The sequence below is a fragment of the Struthio camelus genome, chromosome 19, assembly GCF_040807025.1.
Source record: "Struthio camelus isolate bStrCam1 chromosome 19, bStrCam1.hap1, whole genome shotgun sequence".
Lineage (NCBI taxonomy): Eukaryota > Metazoa > Chordata > Aves > Struthioniformes > Struthionidae > Struthio > Struthio camelus.
This window is the reverse complement of record NC_090960.1, coordinates 13,198,406-13,210,478: the sequence shown is the minus strand read 5'-3', so window position 1 is coordinate 13,210,478 and position 12,073 is coordinate 13,198,406. Positions and strand designations below refer to the sequence as shown.

Genomic DNA, 12,073 nt, shown 5'->3' with positions numbered 1-12,073 from the left:
CCTGATACTGAGAAGCAAACAGTTGTGGTTCAACGGGAGAGTTTTCCCACAGTTCTTCGTAGTGCTGGACCCTGTGGTTGTATGGAAGACTGGAGGGAGCAGCCCTGAGGAGTGCTGAGAAAAGTACACCTCTCTTCCCGTGTTTAATACAGTGGTGTTGAGATCCATGCTTGGTGTCACTGAGCAAAGCATGCTCCATACTCCTTGCACTGTGATAATCTTCCATGGTAAACCTCAAGCCAGTGCAATTTGATGTTAATATTCAGCACATCCTCAATGCAAATTTATTTTAGGGTAATAAGTGAACTCATGCCATCCTGAAGAGTACATTTAGAAAATAGACATCCTGAGCTTCCTGGAGTCATTCTTTTGCGAATGCTGAATCACTTTGCTATGTGGGTAGCAGGGCAGGTCACATCTTAGAAACCAGCATTCAGAGTTTTTAGAGCTTTAGAACACTATTCTTTGTTTTTTTGGAAGGGAAGAGTTGGGGAAGTTAGCAAAATCAGTGTCATGTGAAATTTGGACAGCCTTTTGGTTTGTCTGTGTGCTGTGAAGCTGTTTGGGGCTGCACATCACCACAGCAATGCACGCTTTTTGCAGTATGCAGGCTAGATTTCAGCTGCAAGCTGTTAGGGTAGTTGCTAGGGAGTGATTATAGCTGTTCTTAGGATGCAGCATTGCTATTTTGAGTTGTGGTGTGACAAATAAGCTGATTGCTCTGTGGGGTGGGGGTCACTTTTAATTATTCAGATTGTCATCACACTTGTTAGCTGGGCTAGCTGCCTGGAATTAGGAGCTGGTTGTAGCTGAGGAAGGCTTAAAAACCCAGCCTACTGATACATAAATTTTAGAGCAAACTTGGAGAATATTAGCAGGCTAGAAAGTGAGTGGAGATGACTGATGCACTTGCCTGCAAGATGTTAGGGGTGTCTGCACAGCCCTGCTGTCCTATCCCTCTCCTTTGCACCCACATATCCTGCTAACCTTGGGGTCAGTGGCCCGTGTCCTACTGTTACATCCGCTCCCACCGTGCGTTCCTGCCTCTTTCAAGATCTGTGCACACTGCGAGGTGGGTGAATGCAGTCTCTGCTGCATACATGTCTCCACGGTTGCTATGTAAAAACCTGTATAATTTTGTCTACACATGAAAGCTGAAAAGAGCTATTACATAAATGAGGTCAGCCCCATTGTGCCTACCCAGTGCAGCAGCCGACTGGCTTCTAGCCATGCTGGCACGCGTCACTGGCGAGCATCAGATCCAGAGCTCGCTGCAGTGGCTAGGCTCAAGGGGCTGAGTTGAGGCATGCCCTTTCTTCTCCCCTCTTCTCCTCCTTTCTCTCCAGCCCCTGTACTCTTCTCCCTGCCCCCAGTTGTCGCTGGAGCCTGAAACAGCCACGTGGGCTCGTAGACCCGATCCAATCTGCAGCTGCTGCCTTATGAACAGCCAGTTGTTAGGTGGTGGGATTGTGACAGAGGTAACTCAGCCACGTCATTACAGTTCCATTTATTTTCCTTCCTTTGCCATTTTGTTGGTTAAAATGTTTGACGAGTCTCCATCTCTCATCAAACACCTGCTCTTTGCTTGCTGAGAGGAGCGGAGCAGGCATCTGAAGAGCATGATAGACTGGAGCTGGCATAGCTGTAGCAGTGGTAGGAGCAGTTACCTGAGCAGCATTTAGGGGAGGTTTGGAGGACAGCTGGGCTTGCACGTGAGCTTTGCTGGAGAATCAGAAGAGTCAAGGTATTTTTTTGTTTAGTTCTGTAAAGTCTGATATAAGATTAGTTTCCTGCAGACTTGTTCCTTTACAAGCATCACGTTTCTGTCCAGATGCCAGGGCCTAGCAGAACAGCACCTGAGGATGTTCTGAGATAGGTGCTCATTTCTTGCTGTTGTAATTACTCTTACGTGGTTATTACCTTTGATCCAGCTGGGGAACAAAATGGCTCTGACCTTGATGGGCTCTGCAGAGGCCTGGTGCTTGAATAGCTGGGCTGAGACAGTATGTGAACTGAGACCTGGCGTTTGTTCCTTGGGACATTACTCCTTTTTTACTTTTCCTCTGCTCCCCTTCCTGCTTTCTTGAATATCAAAGTCATTGCTGTAGTTGATATTTACTCTTAGCCAAACAAATTCAAAAAATAACCTATATTCCAAAACAAACTAGAGTTTAAATGTGAGAAGTGCCTCTGCTTGCTCACTTCAAGCAGCCCTGTGAAACATGTAGGTGCCTATACATGGTGCATGCTGTTGTCCACAACTATGATTGTGATATGTCAGACTAAAATCGGGGTGTTCTTGCCATTCCCTAGTCCACTTAAAAATATATATATATATATCCCTGGAAAAGAGGGGACCCTGTTTCACTTTGGGTATCTCAGGTACAGGTGAGTAATTCCATGTCCTGTAATGTACTTTGCAAAACCCTGGGCTTTGAATTCAGGTCATGCGCTCTTAGCAGTGAAGTGTGTTGGGAGAGTTGGCTGTCTCTGAAACAGGACCCCTAGCTTGCCTGTGCCGAGCAGAGTCTCAGTGTGCAGAGGTCTAAGAGGAAAGGCCTGATGAGATTTAATACTGTTGCTTTTTCCCCTGTTTCTTGCATACAGGCTTGCACCCAAGAATGTCTTTATTGTGTACATAAACTGTTTCAATTTTTCTCCACTAGGCGTGAAAAGGTCATATTCCCCACCTTGGTCATGGGTAAATGAATTCATTTGCAATGATAAGCTGCATGCATTTTAACTCTGGTGCTTGGAGGTGCAGACTTGGTGGTTATGCTAACTGCATGAGGTAGTTCTCCTAGCATTACAAACTAATAGGCAATGATAAAGCCTGAGGCTACAATCTCTCTTTTCTTCCTTACTTCAGATAAATTTCTCTGGTCTTCTGACCAGTTGCAACTGTAAGACTGAGTGCTGCTTGCTTTCTTGACCTAATTCTACTGCAAATAGATATATTTCTGACCAAATCAGGTGCAGCAGAGATACAATTAAATTAACTGCAGTAATACTTCATCCTGTAAAAGTTAGCTTGCCCTTCAGTGGTGTTTTGCCTTCAATGGTCTTTTAAGTGCTTTTTTCCATATCGGCTCACTGGTGCTCTGTAGCCGTGGCTCTGAGTAATCTGAAAGCAAACAAAGGCATAGACGTAAACTGAATCGATCGAGGTTATAAGCGGGGGGAAGGATAGATAGTCTGAAGTGTCGGCAGCAGCGTTTCTGCTCAGGATTGCAGTCCCTGCCTGGTGCAGCTGTGCCAGCTGGAAAGACCCAGAGAAAACAACTGTGCCAGCAAAGCTGTTCAGGTACCAGGACAGCCCACCCTGCAGGAGAGGGGGTCCTACCACGCACAGGCTCAGTGCAGCAAAGCCTATAATACTTAAGGGGTGGGTTCATCTCCCTTAGTTGCCTGTTGAGGGAACACAGAGGGTTCCCCTAATGTCAACAGGTGCAGCTCCCTACCAGCTTAAAACTGACCCATGCTTGAACTGCCACAGCCTTATCCCTGTCGTCTTCCTCATGTCTTTAGGCTGGGCATTCCTGTACCTCCTTGTGCTGTTACTGCCGCTTGGGAAACTACGTGGCCTATTTTAAGGGTCTGATCTGCCAGAAAACTCGCTTTTCCCATTGCTTTCTGGCTGAGCTAGTCTCCATGTGTGCTTTCGCCACATCCATTTATTCCTTAGCCTGGCTTGTTCAGCCACAGAAAGGATCTTCTGAGGTTTTGCTCAATATTTGGAATTCAGGAAGCCTCAGAGTTAAGGCGTTAAATACAGAATGCTACTTGAAATACAGATTAATGAGTGAAAATGTATCTTTAACAAGCCGCAGGACTCAAATCTGAGCCAATGACGTTTGCAGAGAACTGGTAAAATACAAATGGGTCAGAGAGCAGTTAGAAATTGGCATAAAATTCATACCCCTGTAGGAAGGGGCAGTAAGAAACGCCTGTCAGAAACCTCTGCAGGAGACGTTTCCAGCAGAGACTGATGATTTTAGCTCAGCTGGAAGCACCAGAAAGAGTCAGTTTTCTCGGGAAGCCCTGAGCCAGGGCACAGCGTGGGGCTCCTGCGGAGCATGGCAGGTCGGGCCTGGACTGATCAGGGAAAGAGCTAAAAGCAGGAAGCAAATGAGCTTGCTTGGATTGCTCATTTGAGGGCAGATCTCCAGGCTGTCAGGCAACGTCAGCTCCCTGTGAGCAGCTGCCCCTCGTGTGTGCCAGACCTGTGCAGAGTAGTTAAAGGCTGGAGTGATGTGTGTGCTCGTCACGGCCCTGTCTGGAGACTGGGGACACTACTGCTCTCGAGGTGCAGTAGGAAAGTTTGGCTTTAGAGACCAAATTCACAGACTTATTTCTAGCTTTCTCCTCAGAGGTTGGGCAGGAAGACTCCAGCATCCTTTATTTTTAAAAAATAAAATTGCTCTGTTGTTTTTATTTTCCTTTAGCTTTATTTTTAACTGAAATATTGCTAACTTTTTTTTGGTGTGCATTTTCATGTTAACAGCATAAACCTGTCGCTGGATAAGATCTCAGTGAGCTCAGCCAAAATTCTAGCTTTCTGCATTAACCACCCCCCTCAGCCCCCACTCCATTTGTTGCTACTATTTGAAGCCTTTTTCTGTACCCCACTTACTGAACTGGTTTTCTGCAAATCAAAGCAGCAGCTTTATCTTTATTTCTGTGCTGAGGACAAGCTTGGGCGAGTAGGATGCTATGAACAATGCAAGTAACTGATTCTGGGAACTAATCTTGGGAAAAGCTACCACAATGAGCACTCTGTGCTGTCTTGACACAGGTTTTTTAAATAGCAAATGATGGAGAAACCTCAAAAGTCTTCTAAACAAAACTTGTGTCTTTTCTATCTTGAGCAGAAAGCCTGGTTGTGTGTCCCTTGTGCATCTTAGTGCTGTGGGTGCTCCCCACCTTGCACAGTGGTTGGTGCCTCGTCACGTGACTGACGTCTTCATTGTGTGTTGCTTTTCCTGGTCGCTTTGCCAGTGAATCAGTGTTGCACTTGTTAACCAACTCTACCAAAAACGGGAGCTTTTCTTTAAAGATATGTCTGTGCCTGGGTTCCTCTAGAGCAATCAGTGGACTCAGCCTGTGGTTCAGTTTTGCACACTGAGACCAGGCACAAAGAACATCAAAAGGCAAAGTAGTAGGCTCCCTGGCTCCCTGGGTAGGTGTGAAGAGCATGGAAAGGCTGTTGCAGATATCAGTAAATGTACTTACCAGACCATGTGGGCCCAACACTTGTGCTGTGCCTCCAGGGATACCGTGGCCAGCGTGCAGACAAGCCTGGAGTCGGGCTGCTGCTGCGGTGCTGGAGGGGATCCATCGGTGGGATGTTTGCCTGAGGCCCAGGAAGGCTGTGTGCGAAGGCAGGTATGTTCCTGCTCCTCACTGCGTGAATAGCCACTGGCATGCAGTATTAGAGGCAGTGACTTGGGCAGCCTGAAGTGCCTGGAGAGATTTGGACAGGGCTAGGGCAGAGACACGTTGCCCCTTCCCTAGGGAAGCTGGCGAGCGGGAGATGCCGTGTAGTGCCTGGCTTTACAGCATTCATCCCCTTGATAACCCTGGCTCCGAGATGGGGCTTGTTCTCCCTGCTTGTCTCTGGCTTCGTTGTACATGCTGGATTATTTGTGACGCTGGTGATTTAGGCGGAGCCCTGTCACATCAGTGCGTCGTTGGTGCGGAGTGCCTGATTGTTTCATGGCTTCTGGCCTTGTTCTCACACCTCTGGGAGGTTGAAAAGATCACCCAAGACTCACACACCTGAGCTGTTGAACACAACTCTCAGTAAGAGGTGAGGAGTGCTGGATTTGCACTGCTTTCTTTAGAGGGGGAAGCTGCCATGTATTAGGGTGGCGATGGCTGCAGAGATGAATTTTTCCCGTAGTAGGCACTTGGGAGCTAGAAACCCCATTCGGGAGTGATCAGTGCCCCAGAAGTAGCAATATTTGAGCAGTTTGTGCTGCTTGAGTTGGGCTATTTCTTCATCTGCCTCTCTGCAGGGTGTGGGGGGAGGCAGGGAGCTGCAGCTACTCCCTCGTGGTCATGGGAGTACAGAGTGACTCCAGGGCCCCGTTGCGCAGGGAAGGAGGTAATCCCTGCCACCGAGTCCTCCTGGTTCTTCATGTGCAGGTTGCTGTAATCAGTAGGGCAGCCTGGCTGGCAAACGTGCTCCACCAAAATCACAGCTCAGGGGTGGCACGTCCACGTGTGGCACAGGAGGGAGAGCCGCTGACTTCCTCCCAGTTGTGCTGCGAAACCTGGGCCGAGGCGGGAGGAAGGGGTCTACTAGCCCACGTGCTTTGGATGCAAGCTGCTCCTGGTGCGCTGCCGCGCGCTAATGCTGCACAGCGCATTAAATAAGTCCTGTCAGAAAGGTAGAAATGCTGCAGTATTGAAATGTCTGGTGGCAGGGAATGCAGGTGGCTTTGAGCAAAGGGCAAAGCCTTTGTGCAAAGGCTTTGTGCAAACGTGCCGAGCTGCACTAACCACCTTGGGGTCGTAGCTCCTTCTGTATGTGTCTGCCCTGCCCGGCTTTGTATAATGCTGCTGTTGATCGCTGGGTTGCAAAGGCTCATTCATCATTTCAATCTGTGCGCAAGACGTGACAGTGTATGGAGTAATGGCGCTTGCTCTGGATTTGAAGTTAATCTCTCCAGCCTGTTGTTCCCGTGCTGATCTTGCCTCCGGCTGTGGGAATCTGAGTTCCTGGGAAGCAGTAAAGGCAAGAGATCCTCAGCTGGAGGTGTATGTTAGTTCAGCTGAACTCACGAGCAGCAAATCTGGCAGGCCCGTTCAGAGCCCTGGGGTTGTGCAGGCAGAGAGGCTGGGCGCCATCCAATGGTGACAGTGGCTGCAAGTCATGACGAGTGGCTCTTCATTTGGGGCATCTCTAGAGCATGACTCTGTTGCCATGCTACTCATCAGACACGAGCAGGGTATCTCTCCAGGACTTGCAGTCTACTTATGCTGAACATCAGTTTTCTCTGACTCTTTTAACAGAGAGCAAACTACTACATTTTAAATCCCGTTTTGTTTTGTTTTTTTACTGTCCTACTCAGCAGAGTTGCTTTCTAGCTGATAATCAATTTGCAGAGTCATGTCACGATCAGGTTGGCTTCACGCCCCTGCAAAGTAGAATAGCAAAGTACATCTTCCCCTAAGCCGCTCCTCAAATGGCTTTTTGTTTCCTGCTGCTGTGAAGGTACTTGCATTTTTAAATATATCAAAGTAACATGCAAATGTGAAATTTAAAGCTTTAAGGGGAGGAGATGGAAAAAGTGGGTTCTCATTGCTCTGACTGCGGTGCTGGGATGTGCAGCAGGCTTTGCTAATATGGAAATGTGGATGTTTAAACAACAAGATGAGGAAAGAAAGCAGCACACCTCCGTAAGACAGCAAGCTGAGTGTTTCCATGGGAATTTGTCCTTGCTAGTGAGTGTTCCTATTATAGCTCTCATCTGCTCTTCTGGAAGGGTTTTTGCAATAGCCCAGCACAACAGCGTTGTTCTGGGCTTTGTTGGCAGGATTTATACTTAACTGACCCAGTGGGTATGGCGTCCCCGTTGCAAAAGCAGTGAACATGAGACGTGCATGAGATATGTGCTGTGCAAAAGAGAGTGCAAAAAGCAGTTGGTCTCCGTCCTGGGGATGCTGCTGTGAGCCTGTGCGCAGAGCCCTGGGCGCAGAGCACGTGTGAGCTCCTGGCACAGTCCCTTTGGCAGTGACGGCAATGAGTGGGTCATGCTTCTCCAGACTCCTACTTCAGGTACAGCCTGAGCAGCCAACTCCCTGGTTGGCAAATTTTGACTTTTTCTTGGTTTGTAAACGCTTCCAATTTCTACTAGAAGTGCCAGAGCCGTCCAGGCTTCACTGTCCATTGCTTTTCTTTGTCAGCCCTCACTGAGGGCTGGAGACCACAGGTCACCGATCTAAGCAGCAAAGATGGTCTCTTAAAAAGCTTCTCTTTCCTAGATGTAGTTCTGCCGAGAGAGATATGAACGGCATCCTCTGGGATGTTGGTGGTTTGGAGAAAGCTGATGAAGTGTTGCAGAGGTGCTTCTTGTGACTAGTTGCAGCGCGAGACAGGGACCCTGTCCCACCTTGCAGGGATGTCCCTCCCCCAATACTCTCAGAGTTATACCTTTGATAACATGAGCAAGGTGCTAGTTCTGTGGCAATAGATGGGATGGACCTGTCCTGTTACAGGGGAATACTTGCCTCTTGTTGCCAGGGCTGTGGTGATGATCATCAGATGGTGTACGTTAAGCCTAATTGCAGGAGATCTGGCAAAGCCGTAACAAAGCAGAGACTGAAAAGCTGTCAGCCCTACGTACTCATTTAACCCACCAGGAAGCCAGGTTCTCTATGCCACCGCCTTTGACAACAGCTTTGGGAAGAGCAGTAGCCTAGAAACCAATGGTTCTTGGTTGTGTGGTGTTCAGGGGTTTGAAGATGATTAGCTGGGAAGTGCGTATGGTGAGGTCTGGAGGGACCTGGAGTCCTCACTGCACCCCAGCTATGTGTAGCATGGAGGCAAAACCTGCTGTGCTTTGTTTAACCTGTGCCTGCCTGCTCTAGCAGACCCCATTCTCCATTGCATAGTGTGGTGTAGCTGTGTGTGCGTGTGTGTGCGTATGTGTACATATTCCCATCCCCTCTGCTGGGAGGAAGCTGAGTAGAGCCACATGTGAGTTGACTGCCAGCTCTGCTGCACAGAGCCCTGTGTGACTGTGCCCTGCAGCTCAGTGCTGCCCACTCGGCACTCGGGGGCTGCATGCAGTTCAGGCAGATATGTGGAAACAGCAACTTTGTGGCGACCAGTCAACTTTTAAGAAGGAGGAGGAGCTAAATGTGGGGACAAAGCCCACAGAGCCGCTATGCCTAGTGCCTTCAGCTGCACAGACCTGATAGCATAGCCCCAGAAGTCTCAGAGCATGCACAGCAGCTCCTGGACCTCCTTGGCTGGTCACCTTGGCCAGCAAGTGCCTGTCTTGGCAAAGCTTCAGGCACTCAGCTGTGGAGGTGTGTGTGCGCGTGTGTGTGTGTGTGTGCGTGTCCCTAGCTGTCAATAAATGCTGATTCTCACAGCTGGAGGTGGGCAGCCCAGTCTTATATGAGCCCTGTTCCAGCACACACTGAGCAGCTGCTGTATAGTCAGCTCTCCTCTGTCCCTGCTGAAGTGCACAGCAGTGTCTGGCTCCCACATGCATCTGAGGCTTGCTGCCTTTGAGGCCAGGCTGGGGACAGATGCTTTTAGGATGCCCAAAAAGGGAGATGTGCCCTATCTTCCAGCTCCTGGTGGGGGGGAGAGATGAACAATAGAAATGAGCAAATAGCTCCCTCCTGGAGGTGCTCATCACTTACTGACTTCTCTCTTGTTCCTTCTCAGGGCAGTAAACGGCTTTGATCAAGGTCCCCCTGGACTGGGATCCTCCAGACCATCATCGGCTCCTGGCATGCTCCCGCTGAGTGTATGAGCCACCAGGAGGTCGTATTTGGACTTGCAAATGCTTTTCTCAAACCACCAAGAGAAGAACTGCTTCTGATTCCTCCCCATTCCTGCCCCAGCCAGAACACAGCCTGCGCTATGGCGCACAGCAGTCCCCTGGCCGGCCGCTGCTGGAGGAGGCCCTGCGCCCACAGCCCTTCATGCCATGTTAATACAACTTAATTTTTCTCCTATTGCTGTAGCAGATGTTCTCTGCCTTGGCCACACGCTATGTGTTGCACAAGCGGAGACATGTAGCGCTCTGTTTCACAGGATGCAGGAGTCTTGCTAGCCAAATCTTGGTCAGGCAGCCCTTGACCCAGCACTTCAGCTCTTTACTAATTTAGGTTTAGCATGACACAAATGTTAGCCGGTTCCTCTAAAACAAAAACCTTCCCTCTCCCCCTGCCTAGCTGCTCCAGCATCCTGGCACTTAAGACATGCAGCTGCTGCCTGTGCAGTATAGCTCAAACTTCTTGAAATCGGTGCTTGGTAAGGCTTTGCGATGACAGGTTACTTGGACACTTGCACCTGGGAATTAGACCTAGGTACATGACTAAGTTACTACAGTTGAATACATTACTGCCTGGCAGGTGAGCAGCTGTTGCTGATGTTGCCCCCAGGTGCTGTAGCTGAGTGCAGCGGGCTGCGCTGCCTCTTGCCTTGGCCAGATTGTGTCAGGCCTGCTCCTGCAGCCCCTTCTCAGCTGGCAGAGGTGGCTGGGCACCGCCGTGCTGGGCTCTCCTGGTGCCAGGCACGAGCAAGGGCTCAGGGGTTATTGCCAGCACAGCCAGGGCATGTAGATAACCAGATGCTGGTTAGCAGCACATCGTAAATGATGAGCACATGTTCAGCAGAGGCGAGTTTTACAACGTAAAATGGTCTTAGCATAAATTAACAGGGGTGAGCTTTGCTAAAGCATGTTCATGCTGGCTGGGGAGGCCTGGCTGTGCATGCTCCTAAGACAGAGCCGCTGCTGGGCAGTAATGTTAGCTGCTGTAGCAAGCTCATGTTTCCCATGTGTCTATACCATACTTTTCCCAGCCCAAATTTAACCTGCCTGTATCACTAAAATGTTCCTACAGCTCTAAAGCAGCGACTCCTTGAGAGCTTTAGAAAGCCACAAATCAAATTGGCTACACAGCCACTGACATACATACCCCACCTCCCAGAACTGGTTTTAAGCATCCAAACCACGCTCAGCTCTATGTACTATATAACTGGATTTTACAGGGTCACCTATGGGCTTCTGGTACAGTTTAGGGCGACTGTGTACCTTGTGGGTCTTTCAAGCAACATATTTGTGCGATCACTGTCTTTATGTGCCTCAAAGTTGGTGGATTTTTAAAATGAACCAGCAAACCCAGCTGTGGTTTGGTCTGTGAGTCAAACAAACAATACAAAAAAAAAAAGCCCCTTCCTTCTGTTCAGTCACACTCATTTGGCTCTGTGGCGCTAAGTTGGTCTATTTACAACTGCTGAGGAAAAAAAAATAAAAAAAATAAAACCCCATTTACCCCAGCAGAAGGGAGGTGGGGAGTCACCACTTACTGTTAGGATTTTTTTTTTTTTAAATGATGTTCCTCTTTTCCTGTGCATCCTTTGCTGCATTTGACTGTTTACATTTGTTTTATTGTACATAGGTTTGTAAACATAATATCGTTGCCTAAGATCTTTGTACATAACTTGGGCTTTGTAGCTTTATTTATTCCAAATCTATATGGCATGTTTCAGTAGGACAGTGTACCATACCACAGTGGTGACACAAATCATGTGGTTTAAAAAACTCCAAGAGCGTAATCTTCCAAAAATAAAGTTCTTTTAATGTCGAATCGGTGGATTTTGCAGAAAAGGTGCCAGCAGCTGTGTTTCATCATGTAGCTGCAGCAAGTCGAGGGCTGGGTTGGCCCAGGGGAATGGGTGCCTGAGGAAGCTGCTGCTCCTGTCTGTCTTTGGCGTGGTCATAATTCCCCCATGGCTCTGAAACCACCGTGCCTGTGAACACCTTTCCTCTGTTTTAGCCTTTGCGGTTCATGTTGTGGGATCCTGGCTCCTGGGGCTGAGTCCTGGGGTTTGAGACCGATCTGGCAGAGAGCTTGGGCAAATGTTTGTGGCGTGTTTTGCCTGCTGGGGGTGGCTGAGAGGAGCTGCCTTTTCAGAACAGCACGATTGCGCAGTTGCTCATTTGCCTGGGTGAGATGGTCCCCTCTACCTCCCTCACCATCGCCCTCTAGGGCCCACACCTCACTCCCGGGTCGGGTACAGGGTCATGGGAACGATGGGGGCGTTTGCAGGTACTAGTCAACACTGCCCCCCCCCCCCGCACAGCCTGCACCTTTGCTGGCTTGCAGGGTGCAGGGGGACTTGCCGTTCTGGGGCTGCCTGACCCTTCTGGGTTTGTGCCAAAGGCTCCTTTCCTGACAGCAGAGGAGACATGATCCCCTTTGGAAAAGTCCACCTGTCCTGTGCTGCACCCAGCTCCCACAGCCAACAATCACTGCTGCAGCATCACCACGCTACAGGATCCTGCTGCTCAGCAGGCTGGTCTGGATGCTCCTCCTTCCCCCT

At 49.2% G+C, this 12,073-nt stretch overlaps 1 protein-coding gene across 9 annotated transcripts in view; it reads left to right on the top strand.

Moving 5' to 3' along the window:
* The window catches only part of NDEL1 (nudE neurodevelopment protein 1 like 1), a 37,626-nt gene extending 26,289 nt beyond the window's left edge, over positions 1-11,337 (top strand). For 2 of the 9 annotated variants that reach the window (XM_068913453.1, XM_009680332.2), the window contains exons 9-11: positions 2,667-2,701; positions 5,271-5,385; positions 5,664-5,850. In XM_068913453.1, coding sequence (XP_068769554.1) covers positions 2,667-2,701; positions 5,271-5,385; positions 5,664-5,754 — 241 coding nt within the window. In that variant the 3' untranslated portion in view covers positions 5,755-5,850. Of the gene's footprint in view, positions 1-1,346; positions 1,479-2,666; positions 2,702-5,270; positions 5,386-5,663; positions 5,851-9,406 lie in introns of those variants that run through there. The other 7 variants (XM_068913451.1, XM_009680338.2, XM_068913447.1 and 4 more) reach the window with 6 other exon arrangements.
* Positions 11,338-12,073: the final 736 nt, after the last annotated feature.